Raw genomic sequence first — 23,724 nt, forward strand, 5'->3', positions numbered from 1 at the left:
TTCTCAAACTGAGATTGCGATTTCAAGGGGGCAGGGGTGTCCAAAGGACACCCTGTTGCACCCCTGAAATTGATGTGTGCAGATATGTTGCGCACACACATGCCCTTAGGGCATGTGTGTGCGCAACATGAAAGTTAGAAAAATGCACTTTAGTGCATTTTTCAAAGTTTTTGCTATTTACCACGTAGTTAGACTTCGCGGTAAATAGCGGCCCCAGATTGCAAATTCGCAATTTTAAAATGGTTCATTAATTGCATTTAAGGATTCCTTAAATGCAATTAATCGCAATTTAGCGATTTCTATAATTGCGATTTTTGCATTTGGGATGATGAATCCCAAATGCAAAATGGCGCTCGCAAAGGGCCAAATTCGCAGAATCTGGCCCTTTGGAGCCGATTTTAGTTTGATGAATCTGGCTGCAAGTCCCAGTCTAACGTGAACAGATAACCACAGTTGGCATTTTGTACTTTTGACACTATTTTTGTTTAAGTATTTAAACTTGCATATCTCTAGTTCTACTGATTGGATTCTTGTATTAATTATAATGTTTTATTTGTTAAAATTCACTCCATTGTTCAAATCTGGTGTGGGGTTCTTCTTGTGTTGTGTTCACACTGTATTACTGTTTGAAGTGCTGCATACATGCTTTACACATTGCCTCTAAGTTATGCTTGACTGCTCTGTGTCGAGCTACCAGGTGGTTGAGCACAACTTAATTTGGGGTTTGCTTGTGACCTCAGTCTGACAAAGATTGTGTTTGCTGCTTGAGAAGGGGTTCACTCCCCTCAACTGGTAACCCACTTTCTTACAAGACAAGAGTTGGGCATGGTTGCATCGAGAATTCCACTACATATATGAATATGTTACATTACACCAGTGCAGACGTTATCACAAGCGTTTGAGCCATTGTGTCAGGCTGCTTCTGAAGTATGGAAGTATGTCAATAAACAACCCCTTTAGGGACAATCTTTTGTTTTGAAAGGCCTGCAAGAATGACGTGGAGCTGTAACTAGCCATCCAATGTTTTGGCAGCCTCACAATACACTTACACCTGATAGACTGAAACCTCATGAGGGAAGCGGAAAAGGTAAAGGGTTTTCAAAGGCAAACACTGAAGAGAGTCATGATCTATTTTCTCACAGCTTCAAACTGATTAGGCTACCTACTCTCAATATGTGTGACCATTATATACTAACTGTTTAGTGGAAAAATATTCAGTAGTTTTATTTTATCCCTTTCACGTCTCAATTCAACACAAAATACTTTGAACACATTACAATGTCACTGATTGCAACAAGGTACCTTTTTAGGAGCTAGATTGACTTTCTTATTGGTATATCCAAGTTACTTTTACTTATAGAATCTGTCAACACTTTAGTCTTTTACTTTTATGTCATATAACTTGACATTGCTCTTGGTAACTACTCCTTTCACTGTTTCCTACTTGGTTTATGTCCTGTGAAGTGCATAAATGGGTTGTCAATTCAAATTGCCTTGGTGACTTGTATTTACCTGTGTTATTATCAAATGATACTAAAAATCAAACACAATTTTTGCATCTGCTTTTGCTGAATGTTATTGAATATACTAGACCCTTTTTCTGTGATCAATACTGATGCTCTTCCATTAGCCTTTCCTAGTCAGATTGTAGAAGTACTCTTTCTAATTTAAACTCTTTTTGAAACTTTACAAAACACTAAAACTTGCTCTGTTGTGTTGTTTACTTTTGAAGCCTGGGACGGAGTGGTTGACCAGAAGGCTCGCCATCAGACTTGATGTAGTGGATGCCATTGGATTATCTGTCTATTCAGGAAAGGAAAAGTATTCTGTTGTGAAGCTCAAGAGCGCTTGACCACATGAGCCTAGAACTGACATATCAATCAATAAATGGGGGTTTTATTGTTGCAAATCCAAGATGTTCCCCATTTTCCCTCACAAAAATCTTGCTCGCTTGTGTTTTTTTTAAAAACTTTATTTATCGGTTTCAAAAGTTAAACAAAATGTTATTCCAGCTCCAGTAGGTCATATAATACATCGCATTCAGCACCAAAGTATTGATAGTGTGTTCAAACAGATGAGTATTTGCACATTGTGCTGCCTCTCTCACCACATCTCCAACGCCTGTACCTGCGCTTCAAGCAAGACATTATGTGAGTAAAAATCCTATTTTTAATAATAGAAAGCATATTGCCATGTCCATAGTGTGGGTCAACCTGTACCAACCAATACCCGCAGGCACCAGGCCGGCATCCATCCGTGCGTCTGGTTGGGGCTGTGGTATCGCCGTGTATTGTTTGAGAGGGCCCCAAATGGCACGTGGGTGGGATAAGCTGGGCAGCGTGGAGGCGTACAAGTCATAATTTAAGTTACAATATGCCATACTGTTTAGCCAGTCTTTACTCGTCGGAGCCACCCTACTCCGCCATTTTAACGCTATTTCCCTTTTTTCCAAGAGTAGCCCCACGGCGGTGAATTTCCGAACAGCCTTTGGGACATTGTTCACACATCCCAATAGGGCCACTTCCGTAGTTGGGGATGTTGGCCCAGTATGCGCTGATCTAACTACAAGACCAGGTGAGGTGTGCAAAATCTGCTTGCGGGGATGTGCATTATAGGCTGCAGTGGGATCTGTTAGGGTCCAGTTTATGGGAAAGCGCTGGAGTGATGCAAATGCGTTGTGAGAATTTGAAGAGGGTGAGTTTGTGTCTGCTATTTAGTGATATCACCTTGGTTTGCAGACAGCACGCAGCCCATTGGTCCTCAGTAATTGGCTGACGCAGATCCGCCTCCCATGCGGTCTGTACCTTAGAATTGTGTGCCGGTACTATCTCCATACAAGATCTATATAGTTTAGAAACCAAGTGTTCCCCTGTCAGGATGTGCTCCGCAGGATTCGTTTGATGCCAGTAAAGGTCCACCTCCCGACGTTACCAACACCCTGAGTTTATATATATACAGGGTGTTCGAACCATCAGGTGAGGGAAAAATGGAAGGAAAGGGAGGGAACAGCTGGGAAGGAGACCTGAAATTACAAAAGACAAGTATAAGACAAAAGCAAATAATAAATGACTACTCTCATCAGATCTCACTAAATACGACTGTACCTGGCATATATATGATTCATATTTGAAGATACATATAACGTTTAGGGACTCTCTTCTGGTTCTATGCCACTCTGTAAAACAATAGCATGTTATGAGAAATTCAGTCAATGATTCTGTTATGCTCAATCTCTTTACTCTCTTTATATGTTTGCGACCATGAGCATACCATAGATACAAACTGGCCACTGTAAATGCTTCTTGTCCCTTCCTCCCAAAGTAAAAGACCAAAAGGAAATAACAACAAGATGAATGTCTCTGTTCTCTAATACTATCTCCAGTAAGGGTATATGCCAGGATCCTAAAGACCAATCCTTAAATGTCATAAACAGTGCAAAGTCTAAAGCACCATGCTAGTGCGTGGCTGGACCTGACAATGCGTGACTGAGACCGTCACAACACTCCAGTTTCTCCTCGATAGAACAATCAAAGCAAATAAACTGGAAGCGTGTAGTTGCGACCGCTACTAAGCTCCAGTATAGAAATTAAATAGGGTATGGTTACCAACCGGCAGCATGTGATTGCGACCACCACTGTGCTCCAGTCATAATAATACATAAAACATACAACAAATGGTTGTGACCGCCACCGCGCTCCAGTTCCTTAGAAGAACCTCCGAAACTTCTCCGATTGGTAACGCGAGGTTAACCGCCACCTCTGCGCTCCAACCCTTAAGGCACAGTCATAAAGGAAACAGCACCGCGTAGCAACCAACTACAGCGCTCTGCTCCGAAATCCCTCCAAACACCGTCGAATCTAAAAGACACGACCAAGGCAAGATACGGTAGCGCATAGTAAGGAAACCACGGTGCTCCGCTCAGTAACGGGGCAAGTACTTACAGAGGCAGACCGGCAAAGAACAGCTACAGGCAAAGCCCCTCCGTGCTCCGGGAAAACACCACTCCTTCCTCGATCGAAACAGGAAGCATTCAGAATTACGTGCATCATCCGATGCGCAGTTCCGCCTAAGTACACCCTGCCCCATTGCCTCCTGGGTAATGTAGTTTTCTTTACACACAAGGCAGGCGCGGCAGGGTCCGACCTCACATCCCCAGCGTCATTGTCAATAACTATGGACAAGTGGGGGAATGGGTCGGGTTCGACAGGGTAACCAGGAATCTTGGCCCTAACTGCGGCACCAAGTTGAGTAAGTATAAACTTGTCCATAAACGTCGCCTCTGTAAACTTGTCACCTTAAGAGACAGAAAAAACTTGCCCATTTATGTAAAGGTCCCCAATGGAGGTCATGTCGAATAATGAAAGGGTACGTTGCACTATCCCCTCTCCTGTGATGGGTATCCACCGTTTATTCGGGAGTGGTAAAAGCGGGGAGTGTAGGGGCGGTGATCCCAATATCCGGACACAGCTGTTTGTGGAGACCGTCTGAATGACGGATGGGTCACGAGGATAACCCAGGGGTAAGACTGAATTTAGTGTATCCAGAAGAACGAGATCTGACTCTGGGCGTAAATAGGGGATTCTGGCGTCGGGATGGAACCAGGTGTTAGAGTAGCTGCATTGAGCGACCAAATAATATATCTGAAAATTAGGGACGCCAAAACCGCCCTTGTGATATGGGAGTGTCATGATCTCCCAGCAGACTCTAGGGCATTTGCCCCCCAAGTCAACTGAATAAGATGGGTGCGTATGGACTCAAAGAACGATTCGGTAATGGAATTGGAATATTATTGAATAAATACAAGAATTTGGGCAGGACTACCATTTTTATCAGCGCAATGCACCCAGCAATTGAGAGCGGTAGTCTAAGCCACCTGTCCACTTGTTTTTCTAGTGTGTGAATCGCCGTTCCATAGTTTGACAATATGGTTTCATTGGTGTGTAAATGTACGTTGATGTCCCAATATCTAACGGAGTCCGAGCACCAAGTTAGTGGCTATTCACAGTCCCATCGGACCAGTGAGGGGAAAAATCACAGACTTATGCCAAATTATACCAAGGTCAGAAAATTTGCCGAATTTGATGATGTCTCGGATGAGAGGGTCTAAGTTGTCTTGGGAATTCCGAACGTATCACTCCTGAAAGTGTCAAATGAGGGGGACCATAGCTAGTATGAAGAGCAGTGAGGATAGGAGGCAGCCCTGCCTAGTACCGCGAGATAGGGTGAAGGACCAGGAGAGCGTGCCATATAAGCGTAGTCTGGCAGTTGGGGTCGAGTAAAGCAGCATCGTAAGGTTGATGAACCCAAAGGGCATGCCCAGCCAGCGCATGACCGTCCATAGAAACGGCCATTCAAGGGAAACAAATGCCTTTTCAGCATCTAGTAGTTCTGCTACGGCCGGAGTAGCCGGGTTGATTCTGTGCAGAATCGGAAAAAGAGTACGGAGATTTAGCAAAGTAGATCTGCGAGGGACAAACCCCGATTGAACAGGGGATATCAAATCAAATCAAATCAAATCAAAGTAAACTTTATTCGGTGTATTTCAACCATAAAAGTACAATAAAATACATACAATACATACATCAAATTACATTTTAAATCCAGAAAGTGAGAGGGCTATGTACATTGCATACAATAGTTCTTTCATTGATCCAAACATAATCTTAATTTAAGAACCAATTTTAAAAATTCAAGAACTTGAAGGACACCATTACTGTGTAACAATTGTAAGTATAAAAAGGCTGGTCGTATCTGGTTAAAATTCATTTTTTTTAAAAGAGAGATTAAAAAGCGTTTGCGTGGGAATTCATAGTATTTACATAAAAACGTGAAATGCATCATGTCCTGTGGAGACTTTCCGTCGCAGCCACAGGACGAGGGAATTTTACAGAAGCTCTCCTTTTTAGGTCTGATAAGCAGATGTTGGAACTGATTGAATCTAAATCTTGTAAGCAGGAACTTATCGTGAGTGCTGAAAGTGCCGAGTAAATAAGGCTCTGTTGTCAGACATGTCTTAACCATGATACATTTCCTCACACTTACTTTTTTTAACTCAGCACCCTCCCTCTCTGCCTTCTTATGTTGATGGAACAACTGCTTGACTTGATCAATGTCTGCCTTCCCAATTCCTGACGGGTATTCAAACAATTCAGGGCGGCCCAACTCAGTAAAACATGTTTTTAAATACTTAAGCCAGGGAGTGCATAGAGCGTTTTCAAGAGCCAAAAAATCATTAACTATCAAATGTGTCAGGGGGATTTCCTTACATAACCACATTTTCAGCCAACATAACAGAGGTCGTAGGGACAGGATATCGCTCAAATAGCCCACTCCTAGTTCCTCATGTACCATAAAGTTAGAAGAACAGGGGATATAATTTTGTCCATCAGCAGAGCAAGACGCGTGAAGATTGTTTTTACTAGTATTTTATAATCAAAGTTCAGGAGAGATAAAGGTCTGTTGGACCCACGAATGTATGATGTTACAACGCGTGTTATTACAACGCGTGCTGTTACATCGCGGTTATTACAACGACTGCGATGTTACCACGCTATGCCTTTACAACGCAAGTCTTTACATCGACTTGCGCTAGGTGGCGTGCTAACATTAGCAAAGTGTAATTTACTATTCCAACTCCAGTCCACTTATCAATAGGGAAGGTGTTGGGATAGTAAACTACACTATTTTTAATGTTAGCACGCCATCTAGTGCAAGTCGATGTAAAGACTTCCGTTGTAATGGCATAGCGTGGTAACATCGTGGTCATTGTAACGAACGCGATGTAACAGCATTGCGGTGTACTGTCCGCGTTGTTAATGATGTTTCCCGGACCCACAGAGCAAGGGTTCCTTGCCAGGTTTGGGCAGCAATATGATCACTGCTTCCCGCAGGGTAGGCGGCGACTGGTTTCTTTCTAAAGATTTGTGATAAACTTCTATGACATTTGGGGCTAGGATATCTTTATATTGCTTATAAATGTTCCCTGAGAAGACATCAAGGCCGGGGGCAGTAGAGCCACTTAGCACAGCTATAACATCTGTTATTTCATCTTTTGGGAATGGCTCTACGAGGAAGTCCTGCATATATTTATCCATGTACACTAATGCAATTTCAGCAAAGTAATAATTGCGCTCAGAGGAGGTGTGTGTTTGTTTGGAGGTGTACAGGCGTTCGTAATAGGCTAATAAAGTATATTGGATATCAGATGCGTCTGTTAGCATAGCCCATTCGTCAGATTGGAGTTCTGTTATGCAGGACTTTAAATACGGGGGCCTCAACAACTGTGCCAAAGTATGCCCCAGTCTTTCACCCTCACCACAGTATAGAGTCCTCGAAAGCTACAAGCTGTGGCTCGATGTTCGCTAGCATATTCCGCAGATCCTTTAAGACCCTGGCATGTTTTGTGATGGCAACACCACTAATGTACTTCTTAAAGGCCTCCCAGAGAGTAGCCCATGTGTCCACCGACCCCGTGTTTAGGTCAAAGTATTCCTCAATGGCATACCCAATTTCAGAGACAAATAACTTGTCATTTAGCGCCGTACCCAGAAACCTCCATTGTCGTTCAAGTCCCTCAGGCCTAGGGAGACGAAGCTTTAACAAGACCGGGGCATGGTCAGAGTAAGTCTAAGGGAGTATTTATATTGCAGTGTACCAAGTGATGGGGGTGGGGGAGAACAGCCAAAAGTCCAGTCTGGTCCAGGTGTTGTGTTGGGCTGAGTAGTGTGTGAACCCGGATTCACCGGGTTGTGGGTTCCCCATGCATCCGCGAGCAGGAATGCTTTGCAAGTGTCCAGCAAAAAGTGCTGTGCCTGAGGCTTGGGGGACTTCGCACTTGATGAACTATCAATGGTACCGTCTAGGAGCAAATTAAAGTCCCCACCCATCAGCAAACCGCCCGTGTGTACCCATACCAGTCTTGCATGAAGCTCGTGGAAGAGGTCGGAGCTGTCGACGTTTGGGGCATACACACACACAAGAGGGACCATGTGGCTCATCAGCGTACCGTCCCCAACTGTGTATCGTCCCTCTTGGTCAGTCAGGCAGCAGGTCAAAGAGAAAGGGAGGAGTTTGTGCATGGGAGTCACAGTTACCTGGGCATAATTACTTTAGTTAGAGAAGAAGCGGTTAGCACCCTATCCCGTTGCAAAGTGTGTGGTGTCAACCTTGGGCAAATGAGTCTCCTGCAAGAAGGCAATGTTGACGTTAGGTCGCTGCAAATAATGTATCACATGTTTACTTTTTTTTAGGTTATTGAGTCCACGCACGTTCCAGGTAATTAGCCTGAGTGGCGAGTGGTCAGATATGTAACTATGTAATCCCAGTGCACTAAATAGTTCACAATTTTTTTTTGGTTATCAGTCTTCTTAACTCAGGTTGGCGCTACATTCGTCGCACGTAGTCTGACCGTGCCTTATACAAAATGAATCTATGTTGTGGGTAGAGAAATCTATCCAACAGAATGTGCGCGCTGTAAACATGAAACATATGTTTCTTTACAAAGTTCCATTTTATTGGTTTCAAAATTCATTTGTCATTCAAACTGATTATTTTCTCCAAACCATGAGTGGTTTTAATACATCCTTGCAGACATAATGAACATCTTATGGTGCAATTCTCAATGATTCTTGCCGATATGTTATATATATGTACCCAATGCATTTCGGGTCGACAGAAGCGGGGACCCTTCGTCAGGGGTCTGTAAAAGAAGTTAAACAGGACCAATTCAAGACCTTCACAAAATAATATCACAATGCTGTTTCATACAATGAGGAAATCTTAAGGCCTGCATGCATACCATAGGAACCAGCCAAATGAGTCGAAAAATATACGTGAAAGCTCGTGACTTCAGATACGTGTTGAATACTCGTCAGATAACGTGCATTTAATAAAAGCGAAAGAACCAACGTGAAATACCTCCGTATTCTTAAAGTATAACATAAACAGTCCCAATGTGGTGACAAAGAAACATGATAAAGTGCCATGCCTGATATTTATAAATGCCGTGATGCGAGAGAAAGCACTAACGTGAAATAAACTGCATAAAGAAAGCTTACATCAGACCGGACGGTGGCGCGTCTCTCCGGTTTCAGAATTCGGAAGGTTTACCTAACGCGGCTCTCAATTGGAGGTTGTCTAGGCTACGGGGTCACGTGGTAAGTGAAAAATCACCAATAGCAAGCACAGATAGAACCCAATGCGATACCATGTGATACGGGTGTCGTGACTTCATGTGCGGAAGTACGAGCAATGTGCACGGAAAGAATAGTGAGTGAATGAATAAAGTATTCGAAACAATATATATGGAAAAGGAATTCTAGGGAGGAAGGTCTTAATTGTGGAGCAAACTGAAACATAATACAATGCATAGTGAAACAATTGCAATCAAGTGTGACATATGCGATGCTAAACACAGTGAAATAGGGGATCAGGGCATCTCGAAAGTCAATGCTATGGATAAAATACCAGGTTACAAAAAACAAGAATGTTCAATCCGGTCATTCATCCCGATTGGATGCATGGAATTCAATTTTTTAATCCAAAAATACTCCATTCTCTGTCTCTGTTTCAATGGATCCATGTCACGACGTTGTGGGACAATCTCCAAAATCATGAATCTCAATTGAGAAATTTGATGACTAGCTTCTTTCCAATGACTGGCTATAGTGGACTTCATGTTGAGCAAACGGATGTTGCTCTTATGTTCGGTGATTCAAACCTTAATTTTGCGCTCAGTCTGTCCTACATATATTTTGCCACAAGGGCATTTGATGGCATAAATACAATTCGTGGTGTCGCAAGTACTGGTATGACGTAAGTTAATTTGATGACCTTGCGTTGGGTGGGTGAATGTTTTCCCCACTATAACATTGTTGCAGGGGGTACAGTTTAAACATCTCTGCATTCCTTTCCATATGACCTGAGTTTTCTCCGGAGTATTTAACAATTCTTTCAAATTCTTTGATCTTTGAAAATGCAAAAGTAACTTTATCACTGTATAGATCTTTCAGATCTGGTTCCATTCTAATCAGTGGCCAGTGTTTATTGATTATTCGTTTGATTCTGGTGGATTCTGTGGAATACTTCAAAACACATACAGTTTTTTTCTCTGTAGTTTTTTCTTTTTCTTGTAGCAGTGTCGCTCTTGGTAATTCTGTGATTTTGAGATCATCATCTTTCAAAGGCTTCCAACGTCTTGTGGGAAAAAGGTACACAAAAGCTGCTTTTTGGTTTGAACTCTTTATCCCATAGGTCTGTTGTTTGTGTTTCTTGCATGACCCCGGTGCAGAAAAAACTTTTGAATAAAGGAACTACTTTTGTGCCCACCTATCGTTCCAACCAACCAAGCAGAGACAGAAATCGCACTTTTCAAATTCTTCAGAAATCTAAAATTAAGATTTTTCTTCAAAGACATGCAAGAAACACAAACAACAGACATATGGGTTAAAGAGTTCAAACCAAAAAGCAGCTTTTGTGTACCTTTTTCCCACAAGACGTTGGAAGCCTTTGAAAGATCTGTGACATCAGAAGTTCAACGTATTCCTTTCACTAAACCGAGAAGAAGTAATCTGTCCCCTAATGAATGGGACACTTTAAAGATTCTTAATCAAGACAAGAGCTTAACCTTCCAGAAAGCAGATAAGGGCGGTGCCCTCATCGTGATGGATACAGACTTTTATCTCGAGAGCGTGAGTGAGCACATTAGAAACGAAGACATTTATTTACCGTTGGATTTTGATCCCACTAATGAATATCAACAAACCTTACAAAAAATCATAGATCATGCATTGGAAATGAACTGGATCAGTTCAAAGACTCATAAGTTTTTCGAGATGAAATATCCTAGAAGACCACATTTGTACATGTTGCCAAAAATCCACAAGGATCCCATCAAACCTCCTTTTAGACCTATTGTCTCGGCCTGCGGTTCAATCTCTGAACCCATTGGTAAGTTTGTAGATCGGTTTTTACAACCCATCGTGCAAAAAAGTAGCACTCACATCAAAGACACCACAGCATTTTTAAACTTGCTTAAATCAGTGACATTGGTTAAAGACAGTACCTATCGGTTGTGCACGATTGACATGACTGCGTTATACACATCCATCCCCAACAATGAGGGCATTGAAGCTCTCGAATGGAGCCTTTTGAACAGTGATCTAGAAGAGTCACAGAGAATTTTCATCATTGAACTGATGCAATTTGCATTATATCACAGTTATTTTGAATGGCAGGGTCAGTTCTTCAGCCAATGTAACGGCACTTCTATGGGCTTTGGGGGGGCGCCCTCATACGCCAACATCTTCATGCATAAATTCGAAACCGATCACATTCTACAGGAACAATGTTGGATTGAAGGTCTCATTATGTTCAAACGTTACATTGATGACATTTTTTTAATTTGGCAAGGTCCTCGTTATCAACTGGAAGAAAACATCGCATCACTAAACAACAAAAATGACCGCATCAGATTCACACACAAGATTGAATGGGAAACGATCCCATTTTTAGATGTGGAAGTCACATTGCGTAACAACAATATCAGCACCAGAGTTTACACGAAAAAGACGGATAAAAACGCCAGTCTTTCATTTCAGAGTTTTCACCCAGAATCCCTAAAAAAACACCTACCTACGTCTCAATATATCAGATTAAAAAGAATTACCACTAATGACCAAGATTTACAAGATTCACTTGATCAGCAAACTCTCAAATATCAACGAAGAGGGTATCCACATGATATCCTTGATATATCTCTCAAAATAATCACAGAATTACCAAGAGCGACACTGCTACAAGAAAAAGAAAAAAACTACAGAGAAAAAAACTGTATGTGTTTTGAAGTATTCCACAGAATCCACCAGAATCAAACGAATAATCAATAAACACTGGCCACTGATTAGAATGGAACCAGACCTGCAAGATCTATACAGTGATAAAGTTACTTTCGCATTTCAAAGATCAAAGAATTTGAAAGAATTGTTAAATACTCCGGAGAAAACTCAGGTCATATGGAAAGGAATGCAGAGATGTTTAAACTGTACCCACTGCAACAATGTTATAGTGGGAAAAACATTCACCCACCCAACGCAAGGTCATCAAATTAACTTACGTCATACCAGTACTTGCGACACCACAAATTGTATTTATGCCATCAAATGCCCTTGTGGCTAAATATATGTAGGACAGACTGAGCGCAAAATTAAGGTTCGAATCACCGAACATAAGAGCAACATCCGTTTGCTCAACATGAAGTCCACTATAGCCAGTCATTGGAAAGAAGCTAGTCATCAAATTTCTCATTTGAGATTCATGATTTTGGAGATTGTCCCACAACGTCGTGACATGGATCCATTGAAACAGAGACTGAGAATGGAGTATTTTTGGATTAAAAAATTTAATTCCATGCATCCAATCGGGATGAATGACCGGATTGAACATTCTTGTTTTTTGTAACCTGGTATTTTATCCATAGCATTGACTTTCGAGATGCCCTGATCCCCTATTTCACTGTGTTTAGCATCGCATATGTCACACTCGATTGCAATTGTTTCACTATGCATTGTATTATGTTTCAGTTTGCTCCACAATTAAGACCTTCCTCCCTATAATTCCTTTTCCATATATATTTTTTCGAATACTTTATTCATTCACTCACTATTCTTTCCGTGCACATTGCTCGTACTTCCGCACATGAAGTCACGACACCCGTATCACATGGTATCGCATTGGGTTCTATCTGTGCTTTCTATTGGTGATTTTTCACTTACCACGTGACCCCGTAGCCTAGACAACCTCCAATTGAGAGCCGTGTTAGGTAAACCTTCCGAATTTTGAAACCGGAGAGACGCGGCACCGTCCGGTCTGATGTAAGCTTTCTTTATGCAGTTTATTTCACGTTAGTGCTTTCTCTCGCATCACAGCATTTATAAATATCACGCAGGGCACTTTATCATGTTTTTTGACACCACATTGGGACTGTTTATGTTATACTTTAAGAATTTGGAGGTATTTCACATTGGTTCTTTCGCTTTTATTAAATGCACGTTATCTGACAAGTATTCAACACGTAACTGAAGTCACGAGCTTTCACGTATATTTTCGACTCATTTGGCTGGTTCCTATGGTATGCATGCAGGCCTTAAGATTTCCTCATTGTATGATACAGCATTGTGATATTATTTTGTGGAGGTCTTGAATTGGTCCTGTTTAACTTCTTTTACAGACCCCTGACGAAGGGTCCCCGCTTCTGTCGAGCCGAAATGCATTGGGTATATATATAACATATCGACAAGAATCATTGAGAATTGCACCATAAGATGTTCATTATGTCTGCAAGGATGTATTAAAACCACTCATGGTTTGGAGAAAATAATCCGTTTGAATGACGAACAAATTTTGAAACCAATAAAATGGAACTTTGTGAAGAAACATATGTTTCATGTTTACAGCGCGCACATTCTGTTGGATAGATTTCTCTACCCACAACATAGATTCACGAGTGGTCAGATATGTCAGGGGCTGCAACCATGTGCGTCATGCGTCAAATTAAGAAAGCTGGTGATCGACTAAGGCCATATTTGGAACTGGTTTTGTAATAACATTGAACATTGTGGGTAACTTCCCCTCCCACCCACCCAACCTCGCAACCCAATTCCCAAGGCAAATAACCAAATAACCAAGCATCAAATGCATCCTGTAAACAACCTGTTTGGAAATTGAAAGACCAGGACTGATGCATTGTAATCTGTGAGAACAACGATGTGCTATACACCTAGGGGGGAGGCAATGCTTTGATGGTGCCCAGCAAATGAAGGATAGCAGTGATGAACCAAATCTACTGCCCCAATTATCATATTAAAAAAATTAGAGCCATAGTAAAAACACAGCATGCAAAGAGTATAGACAATCACTACAACAGTTCAGGCCTGATGGTCATTTGCTCGAAAAGAGCTCAACACTGGTGACAGAGCTGCTATGTGGTGGGGAAGGGGCTTGTCCAACCTCGCTTCAGCGGCCATCCGAATTCTTATAGGACTTGCAAAAAGCGTGTGCGTCAGTAGGATTGTCAAAGATTTGGGAGCGCCTGTTGATGTCGACCCACAGTCGGGCCAGATTCAACATTCCATATAGAAGGACCAGATTTTGTAGCGTCGCCTTGACACCTGTAAACTTGCGGCGTGCCTCTGAACCATGAGTGTGAAGTCAGGGTGCAATGAGACCCCGCTCCATTGCAAGCCTCAGCTCAGTGTCTCTGTCCTGAAAGATCATGACACAAGCTATTATAGGCCTAGGAGGGCAGCCGGGGTTGGGCTGAGGACCCAAGGATCGATGCGCCCTCTCCACTACAAATCCGGGGTGAACTCCCCAAATAAGTCTGCCAGCATGGTTTCCACAAACGTGTCCATTCTTCCTGTGTTTGTCGATTCTGTTACCCCAATAATACGAAGGTTGATGTGTCGGCCGCGCAATTCCAAATCTTTGTTCTTAATTGCAATGTCTTTCAGGATTTTTTCCATGCGTTCCATCCTCTTCGTCGATTGCTTGTTGCCGTCTTCCAGATCAGAGATCTGACCTTCAGCAGTGTCCAAACGTCGTGAGTATCCAAGCGTTTCTCCAACTTGTCAAATTTGTTGTCCAAAGATTTGAACCCAGCCCTAAGTTCTGCAAGTAAATCCGGATTGGAAAATGTTATTGCCGGAGCCGCAGTTAATGCCTGGCCACCCTCTTCCATATCAGCGCTGCGTTCTTGTACTCCTTCTGTGGCCACAACATAAGTATTCTCTGCTTGGGGTCTTTTTTGCCCATATTTGAGTAACCCGGGTGTGGTGAAGAACGTGCCCCCGATGGCTCCAACAGGTGCAGCGCAGGGCGAGGATCCTGCGTGGCGGCACCTAGGGGGTGCTCATAGGCGCACCACAAGCAGCCCAGCCATGTGGCAGACGAAGGCAACAAGTCAAGAGTTTTCCGGGGATTTGCGGCAGTGCACAAGTGTCATCTGAAGTTAGTAAGAGCTGACCAAAGCATCAAGTGGCCAAGATTGATAGGTTATGCCACGCTGTGGTGTACTGGCTTGGGCCCAGGCAGGATAAGCAGGCAGGCTGACCCCCATGAGCAGTGGGACGAGTTTCTGAGGACTGGGAGGGCCGTAATGCAATACAAGGCAGTAGTCTCAGGGCAAAGATGAGAGGTTCGACAGGAAGGCAAATCCCCACACGCGGGTTGCTGTGCAGATAAAAGGGAGACTCACAGTGCCCCAAAATGCTCACCCTCCCCACCGCCACCTAGTGGGGCTGAAAGGCCGCCTCCCCTGCCCACGAGGACCCTATCACCTCAGAGGCCTACAGGAGTGCCGCCGATGGAATGCACGGCCCCCGCGAGGGCTTGAAACAAGGGGGGGCCCACGGCAGTCAGTGTAAACGTGGAGGGTAGAACCTGCAGTGCACTCAACGCTGTCCGTGCCACAGGCAGGAAATCGTTTTCGGCCCCCTTCTCAAGAGACAGGCTCTCCACAGGGACATCAACTCCAAGGCCACAGGAGGCAGCGCCGAAGGCCGCTGCTGACTCCGCTTTACCAAAGCCCAGAGTGATGTTCAAGCTAGTTGCGGGCGATTTGCGTAGCTGGAAACAGGGTCATCAATGCACCAGCAGATGCGGAGCTCGCGCCAGGCATTGCAGGGTCTCGATGGGCCGTGAGTACAGAGACAGCCAGGATTGTGCTGGGCTATCATACGGAGGCTTCAATGCCACGGCTTGGCCACGCCCCCTTGCTCGCTTGTTTTTAATTCAAAAATTGCTTTTGCCAATTACAGAAAACAGTTTTCTATCACTTAGTACACCAGGGGTGACAATGTTATTGTCTCTTTACTGTGCTGGTGCTTTGGCATCTAACGTTGTGAGGTCAGGACCATGACTGGTCATAACAACAGGATGGGTGATAACACATTGTTTCAAGAGGGCATAACATATGTCAATAATTGCTGTTTTTATGCCAGTAAAAGCTTTATGAGGGGTATGCACTATCATTCCAGGAATGCCATCATAGCGCAAGAATTAACTCAATTGCTTGTGTTCAGATTTTTTCATCACCCTGTATTCCTTTATAAGTGTTCAGATTTGCACTTTCACTCATTGACTCTAACTGCATTTTCAGATTAACACTATAACCAGGCTATTGTGCTTTAGGTTAAACCCTATAACTGATAAAACCTCACCAAAGTAGAAGCAGTCCCTATCAGTTTGAAGATATACATTGGTAAACACCTGCACAACTACAAACTGAAATGTCATTCAAAGAAAAGAAAGTGAGAGAAAATGAGTACTTTAACTTTCTTTTTTTTAAGGGTAGTAAAACAATGTAACTTTGTATTATAAGGTAGCAGCAAAAATATTGGTCTAAGACTATTCTCAGTAAATTATTATTTTGTCATCCTTTTACCTCCAATTTTTTTGTACTTGAATTAAATATGCAGGCTTTAGAAGCATATTTTATACCTGATCTTATTATTTTAGTGACTGTGATAGTCAATGATGCGTGAGAGAGTAATACGATGTGGCAGTGCAATATACAGAATTTCGATGCTTCAAACAATCTAACAAATGTCCATGGGACAGATTGCCAATGGAAATACTCTACCTTCCCATATTACTTCTCTTTTAAATAAAATACAAGTTTTATAACAATCACTGCAAAAAAAACATGTTTTGTAAAAACAAACTTTCTGTCTTTCTATCTATTTTGGGGATTAGCCAGCTGACTAAACACTAATAAACACTGATTTCAAAAGGTTTGAAAAGCACTGAGAAACATCACTGTAACAAACTAAAAACACTGAAAAGATGACAGCCTGCCCATTACTGAGTGAACTTTAGTGCCTGTTCAATTTGCCAATAAAATGTCTAATTTTGAAGATATTACAGATACAATCATCCTGATATCCTGACCCATTTTTCAAAACTTTATCTGCTCCTTACTTTCTAATATATTACCTTCTGAAAGGTACAGTACCTCAGGTTGTTACTTGAGGTCGTGTCTGAAGACAACACAAAAGGTGCAGACTGCAGGTCATTACAAGAAGTCCCTCTTAAGTCAGCAGGAAAGAAGTGTACCATTATAATCAGTCACCAGATGTTATGTGACCTCAAACCCCACCATATCACTCCTGAGGAAAAATAGGATGTGTGTTTTCTTTTTGCACCCATAGTGTAAAATATTAAAAGGTACCACTGCATCAAGAATCCAGCCTTACAAGGGAAATATGCTATGTGTTCTGGGTGACTAGTGCATTCATAACAGCATTTAATAAGAATCCTGGTGAAGTTCCAGGGGAAAATTTATGGACCTTGCATCTAACATGACTGGTAAATGTTGGAAGTAGAGATGTGTATGTGTCAACGTGCATTGGCCAAAGTGGCCTTGAAAACAAAACTGGTAAGGTATGTGTGGCATTGAACTACTAAAATAACTACTACTACTAGAAGTATATCCATAGTTCACATGCAAGCAACACATTCTCTGGTAGGCCTGGGATAAATGTAAATTGCATGAGTGTAATCACCTTACGCTAATAATGTGAAATTCTCAAACTATGTGGACGATTACGATGGCAGAAAGACCGCCAACCGCCAGCCATGCGGTGGAGGTCCTTCCATATGCCGACCGCGAGTTACCCTTCACCAAATTATGATGGTGGGGGGAATCTCACCCCAACCTTCGGATTGCCTGGCAGAGCAGTCTTCACCAGTAAAATGGTGGTGGTGCCTAGCAGGCACCATCAGCCAATTTAAGATGAGGGCTCTAGACAGCCGCTCCACCACCATGGAAAGGCTGGAGGGGATTGGGTTGGGGCCCCTGTTGTATTGGGGGAAGCGAGGGTGCATGGAACGCCCTACATCTCTCAGCACTAAGTGGAAGGCACCGTGTGGTGCCTGCCACATAGTGCTGTGAAATGTACAACATGACATTTTAGCATCGCTGCGGGTGCTGCCATCAGCAGCAACTGTCGCAATGTTAAAAAGCTGGATCCTGATCCGGTGTGCGGTATCGCCGCATGCATGGCAGACCGTCTCGGTTTACACCAGGCTGTTGTTTATTTGTGTTTTCATGCCAGTGCAATGTGTCCTTACATCAAAAATTGTTGCAAGGATGCATTTCGCTCTAAAATACACTGCTAAATGATGACTTTCTATATCATGTAATTACATGCTATTTCACAAAAATGTCCTGCAATTTCATATAACTTGTGAAAGTAAATTGCAAGAATTTTCAGATCAATTACTCTCAAAATGTTTGTGACTTGTGAGTTTGCCATGTAAAAGAAGGGGTGGGCGGAACTCGTGGAGTTTCACTTGCGGAATTCCATGGAGGGTACATGAAAACTCAGCAAGATGTTTAGCACCAGGAGCTTGTTCCTTGCTTCAAAATCTGCTTAAACGACACCATGTGGCATGCCAGAGGGTGCGGCTTCTTTGCTGCCACTCCAGTAGATTTTCTACTTGAGCTGCAGATTTCTCACCACAAATGGTTGCAAACTCCTGCGGCTGCCCGCCACCCCTTACATTGAGAAAATCACACAAGGTGCCCTGTTGCACCCAAAATGGCACTAGAGAATGTCAATTCTCACTTGCACTCACCATCTTACCATTATCAAGCCTTGCAGGATAAAAAACTCTGACACATGGCGATTGACAGAGTTTGACCAGAACTCCACATTACAAGTCCAACACTGAGTGGCCAAAACTCTGTGAACTCTGCCGGTGGACTTGAATTTATTGCCCACCACAAGAAAATACTGCCGATTACAACAAATCTGAAGCAATATATTTGATATAAAAAAAATTTGCAGCACTATATTTTCTTTTAAAAGTGTCAGTCATTCATCCAGAAATAAACGTGCATTGCCCGCTTGTGATCTGCATTTAATTCCTGTGAGAAGCACTTAAGGTGGATTGTCCAAAAATCAGCTGTGGCGAGGTTCATTTGTGTATCCATAATTCACTGAGCTCTGTTTGTCTTTTATCATTATGATTGAGGTTTTCCACCGATGCAAGTGGTCGTGGCAAAGGGGAAGGGGGAGGGCACTATTCTCTGAGCATGCCTTGAAATACTTGCAGAAAGCATGTTTAAATACCATAATGCTCAATGTGTATTTAATTTTGCATACCATTGCATAATGCAGAAAGTGTACTCCTTTTCCAGTATACTTGGACAGTAATACTTTGGGCTGGTACAAAATATGAGAGATACTACAAATAACCAATGTCAGAGGAAGGTTTTCCTAAACAAGTGAATGGCTGAAAAGAAACCTTACGTATTTTGGAATTCCATTTGAAAGAAAGAAGTCATTAGGATATTGAAACACCTGTGTGTTTAGAGTAAAACACCTGACAAGTAGTTATAGAGGATATATTTTTGCCAATATTTGTATAAATAACCTGTGCATTGAGGTCTGTAAAAAGAATGTACAACTGTGATAGGTGTGTGTGGGTTTCTGTATGCATGGGTGTGTGCGCGCGTCTATGTGTTTACCTGTTAATTTGGATATTTCTTTGGCTACAATGTAATTAGTGATACCACAACTGAGAGATCACATGTGACATTGCCATTGAATTTACTGATCATTTAAGCTGTAATCTGTTTGATAGTATGATACATCAAGTAAATTATGATCACTGCTTTTCGAGGGAATAGGTTTACAATTCTACCTTTGTGGCCAAATATTAAGGGCTTTAGGGTTGTCTGTAAAACTTAAAATATTTGTTATTTACATAGAGATCTAAATTAGCTCGAAGAATATAAAATGTAAAGAAATTCTTCTGAGAATGTTTTCTTTATTCTTGCAGATCCAATGGCACAAAGTAAACTGAGAAATCTAACCGTGGTGAAAGAATTTATCTTGATGGGACTCTCAGACCATCCAGGGCAGAACACAGTCCTGTTTTTCCTTTTCCTGGCAATGTACCTAATCACTTTAGGTGGAAATGCCAGTATTAGCACCCTCATTGTGGCTGACTCACAGCTTCACACTCCAATGTATTTCTTCCTGTTAAACCTATCTGTTCTTGACATGGGCTTGACCACCGTTCTCCTTCCTAAAATGCTGTCAAATCTCCTATTGGACAATAAGACAATTCCCTTTCGTGGCTGTATTACTCAACTGTACTTTTTTGCTTTCTTTGCCACCTCAGAGATTTTTATTTTAGCGGCAATGGCAATAGACAGATATGTAGCGATCTGCCACCCGCTGCGTTACACCACTCTCATGAGCACTAAAGTCTGCACCATTCTGACAACTAGTTCATGGGTGTTTAGCTTTCTGCATTCCTTGTTGTACAGTGTGCTTATTTCGAATTTTACCTACTGTGGACCCAACCAGATCCAGCAATTCTTCTGTGATGTTCCGCCACTGCTGATGCTGTCCTGCTCAGACACAGCCAGCTATGAACTGCTTATTTTAACCGAGTCCTGCTTCATTTTGCTGTTGACCCTAATGTCTGTTGTTGTCTCCTACATTTGTATTATATATACAATTTTGAAGATGCAGTCAAAGGAAGGGAGGCACAGAGCCTTTTCTACCTGTTCCTCTCACTTAATTGTTGTCACCTTGTACTATGGTACTGTACTTTTTAACTACATCCGGCCCACATCAAGCTACTCACTCCAGAAGGACAAACTTATGACGGTCATGTATACAGTTGTGACCCCTATGATCAATCCTTTCATCTACTGCCTGAGGAACAACCAAGTAAAAGAAGCACTGAAAAGAATGATTGGCAGATACATTTCACACCGTACTGTGTAAACGGTGATGCTTTGATCAGAGTTTAGTAACCTGCGCAGTAAATCTATTTATATATAATTAATATAATGCAAATTTTGAGAAAAACACTCTTTTTGCTTGATCACCCTCTTTAGTGCTGACTGTTTTTTCTGATTTTTGAACTCAGCTTCAGGGGCAGTGCTGGCTAGTCACCATTGTACGTGCTCAGACCCCTAAAGCATTGAAAAAATGTACAATAACTAATTGGCATGGTTAACTTCCCACTAAAATCATAGTATATGGTTTAGGAACATTTGCCAATGTCTTGAAAAAGGTAAATGTCACCTAGGGATTTCAGCACATATTATGAGATCCATTAGGCTGACAAAGAAAGAAAATGACTTCAGCCTACCAGGCATGCCTGACTGCTACAGCTTGTAAACAAGAATCCAAATATGTCAAAAGAACCCTTTTGATGGGAAAGAACCCTACATTTAAATATTAAATAAGTCAGCCCTGTAGCCTACAAAAAAGGGTGCCTAGTATTTAAAAGTGGTGCAAGCAAGAATTTAGTTTTGGCATTTGACACAAATCTCAGATTAGTCTTGGTCTACTGTGAATATTGACTTAATTTGGGTGCTATATTTTTATTGCCACATTTTTACACTAAAATGTTTTAAAAATTCACTTCTCTGGTTCCATTTATCAAATTTTTAAAATGTTGGTCTCATTTTAAAATGGTAAATGTACTTTTTAAAAATGCAATATAAATGTTTTTGCGCTTGTTATTTGCAAAAATAGAATACAGCCTGTCCTAACTCAAGGGTGTTTGCTCTAAATTCTGGCTACAAGGGGTTAATTAATAATTTTTGTATACATTTTTTTATTCTAGAAGCACAAAACCATTTCCAATAAAAGCAAAAAATACAATGCATATATCACTGAATTTAGACAGTAAAAACATCAGTAAACATTGCAGAATATAGCCATTAACAATGGACTGTACAGATTTCATGACAGTTAAAACAAATTAAAATTTAAAAAACATTTAAAACAGTATATTCATGATTTAATGAGCTCGAAGCAGTGGGAAACAGAAGGGGTATATTTAATGTGTACGGGGAGGGGTTAAAAACTTACAACGCCTGAGCCACATAGAGTTAAGGAAACGGGACACAGCAAAAACAATCAGCGGATGAGTTTCACTTCTCATAACTCTGATGGCCTCCCGTATCTGTCTAAACCCCAGGTTTCTGCATATTGGTAGGAGCCAATACCTCCTGGGTACATTATAACCTGGACAGAAGAAGAAAACGTGAGTGAGAGTCTCTTCCTGACTATCACAGGCAGGACAGCCAACAGGGGAGGCTTTTGGCCATTTGTTTGTGAATGCATGGACTGGCAGACAACCCCATCTAAACTGGGCATAGAGTTTCCTTGCCATGAGCAGATGGACGGCATCAAGGAAGGCCTCAAATAAATACTGATCTATAAAATTGAGGAATTCAGAGGTTAAACTGCCAGATTTTATACTCCCTTGGAGTTCAGCCAGTCTAAGAAATCTGTCGTAAGTAAGTAAGTATTAATTATACATGATTAATTAAAATTGTTGCATTCATAACATTACAGGCTGATAGCATTAGATAAAACTGTTAAAAAAATTAATCCAAGATAAAAAACCTTTGTTTTAGAATATAGAGATGTAAAATTAGTCCAATTGTGCTAGCACTGCTGGCTCAGGTTTGCAGGCCTGTTTGAAGTTATTAATTAAGCTGCATCATTTTGAAACTGATAGAGTGGTCCAGTTCAGTATCTACTGTAGTCTTTAGTTTGTCTCTACCGTGAAGAGCAAGAGTTTTTCTCAGTGCTATCAGATCATGGAATTTTGTTAGGCGACAGTTTAGATGCACTAGGGAGGGATTAAAACACAGCAACACTGCCTGCCTGCAGGACCTTACTCCATGCAACTTAAATAGTGGTTTTAACAGACTTGTCCGTGTGTCATCTAGCTTCTTGCATATGCATACAATATGAATCAAAGTCTCAGTGTCATTCGCACACAAACGGCAAGAGTGAACTGCCCCTCTTCTTTCCCACGGTGGCATAAACGGGTTGATCGGACCGACACCCAGTCGTAGCCTTAAAAAAAATTCTTTGGTCACCAGCGTGGTACCAACCTTGAGGAAGGGCTGAGGTTTTAGAACTTTATAGTTGTTAAGCACGATCCAGCCATGAGCTCTCTTGTATACCGATTTCTTGTCATCAATAGCCAATATGATCTTAGTTGATTTTGTTACTATTTTTTTGAAGACCGGATGACTTATTGAAGCATTCCAAGCGTCTGCCAGACCGAGGACCTGCAGGGAGTTCTGAAGGTAGATGTTAGCTGGCGATTTTTCTGTGTGAGACAGCTCTGGCCAAAGTTGATTGTTCAAGGACACTGTCGCCCCAGCTCTAATTTTGTGCCAACTCTTTAAGCTAGCTCCCTGCCTTTCTATTTCCTGTTTCTGGATTCCAAATTCCAGCCTTATTTGAGCTGGTGAGACATATTTTGGGAGCTGGAATATCGCCCGATAGGAGGTAGCGATTATGCGCTTAAGAGTGGCAGCATCTCTTCCTGTCATGGATTCGCTCCCGTACGTGATGACTTACTGTAGTTTTGCTCGTAGGACTTTTAAAAGGGGGTCTAAAGTTAAATCCTGCAGCAGTTTCTTCAGGGGCTTTAATGCCAAGCAGGTCATTACTCCCTTCCTTCGTAAGGCTTCAAGCTGTGGTTTAAAATAATTGTTTTTATCTAAAAAGTATGCCCAAATACTTGTAGGAAGTTACTTGGTCCATGCGTTTGCCTTCCAAGTACCAGCTGGGATTTAACTTCTTAGAAAATCTGTAAGTTTTGACTAACTCGAGGCATGATATAGTCAGGGACTCTTCCTCCGGGTGGGTCCATAGGTTCGGGCGGCCTAGT

The 23,724-nt window shown here is 42.0% G+C and overlaps 1 protein-coding gene across 1 annotated transcript; it reads left to right on the plus strand.

The window, feature by feature from the left end:
- Positions 1-1,735: 1,735 nt before the first annotated feature.
- Positions 1,736-21,766, plus strand: LOC144785044 (olfactory receptor 5AP2-like). The gene is made up of 3 exons (XM_078664162.1): positions 1,736-2,150; positions 2,459-2,574; positions 19,843-21,766. Exon 3 carries the CDS (start codon positions 19,848-19,850, stop codon positions 20,799-20,801), a length of 954 nt encoding a protein of 317 aa, XP_078520288.1. The 5' UTR covers positions 1,736-2,150; positions 2,459-2,574; positions 19,843-19,847; the 3' UTR covers positions 20,802-21,766.
- The last annotated feature ends 1,958 nt before the right edge of the window (positions 21,767-23,724 follow it).

Source organism: Lissotriton helveticus, chromosome 10 (assembly GCF_964261635.1).
Source record: "Lissotriton helveticus chromosome 10, aLisHel1.1, whole genome shotgun sequence".
Lineage (NCBI taxonomy): Eukaryota > Metazoa > Chordata > Amphibia > Caudata > Salamandridae > Lissotriton > Lissotriton helveticus.

Coding starts and splice junctions, on each gene's coding strand:
- LOC144785044 (XM_078664162.1), top strand. CDS start 19,848: ATGGCACAAAGTAAACTGAGAAATCTAACCGTGGTGAAAGAATTTATC.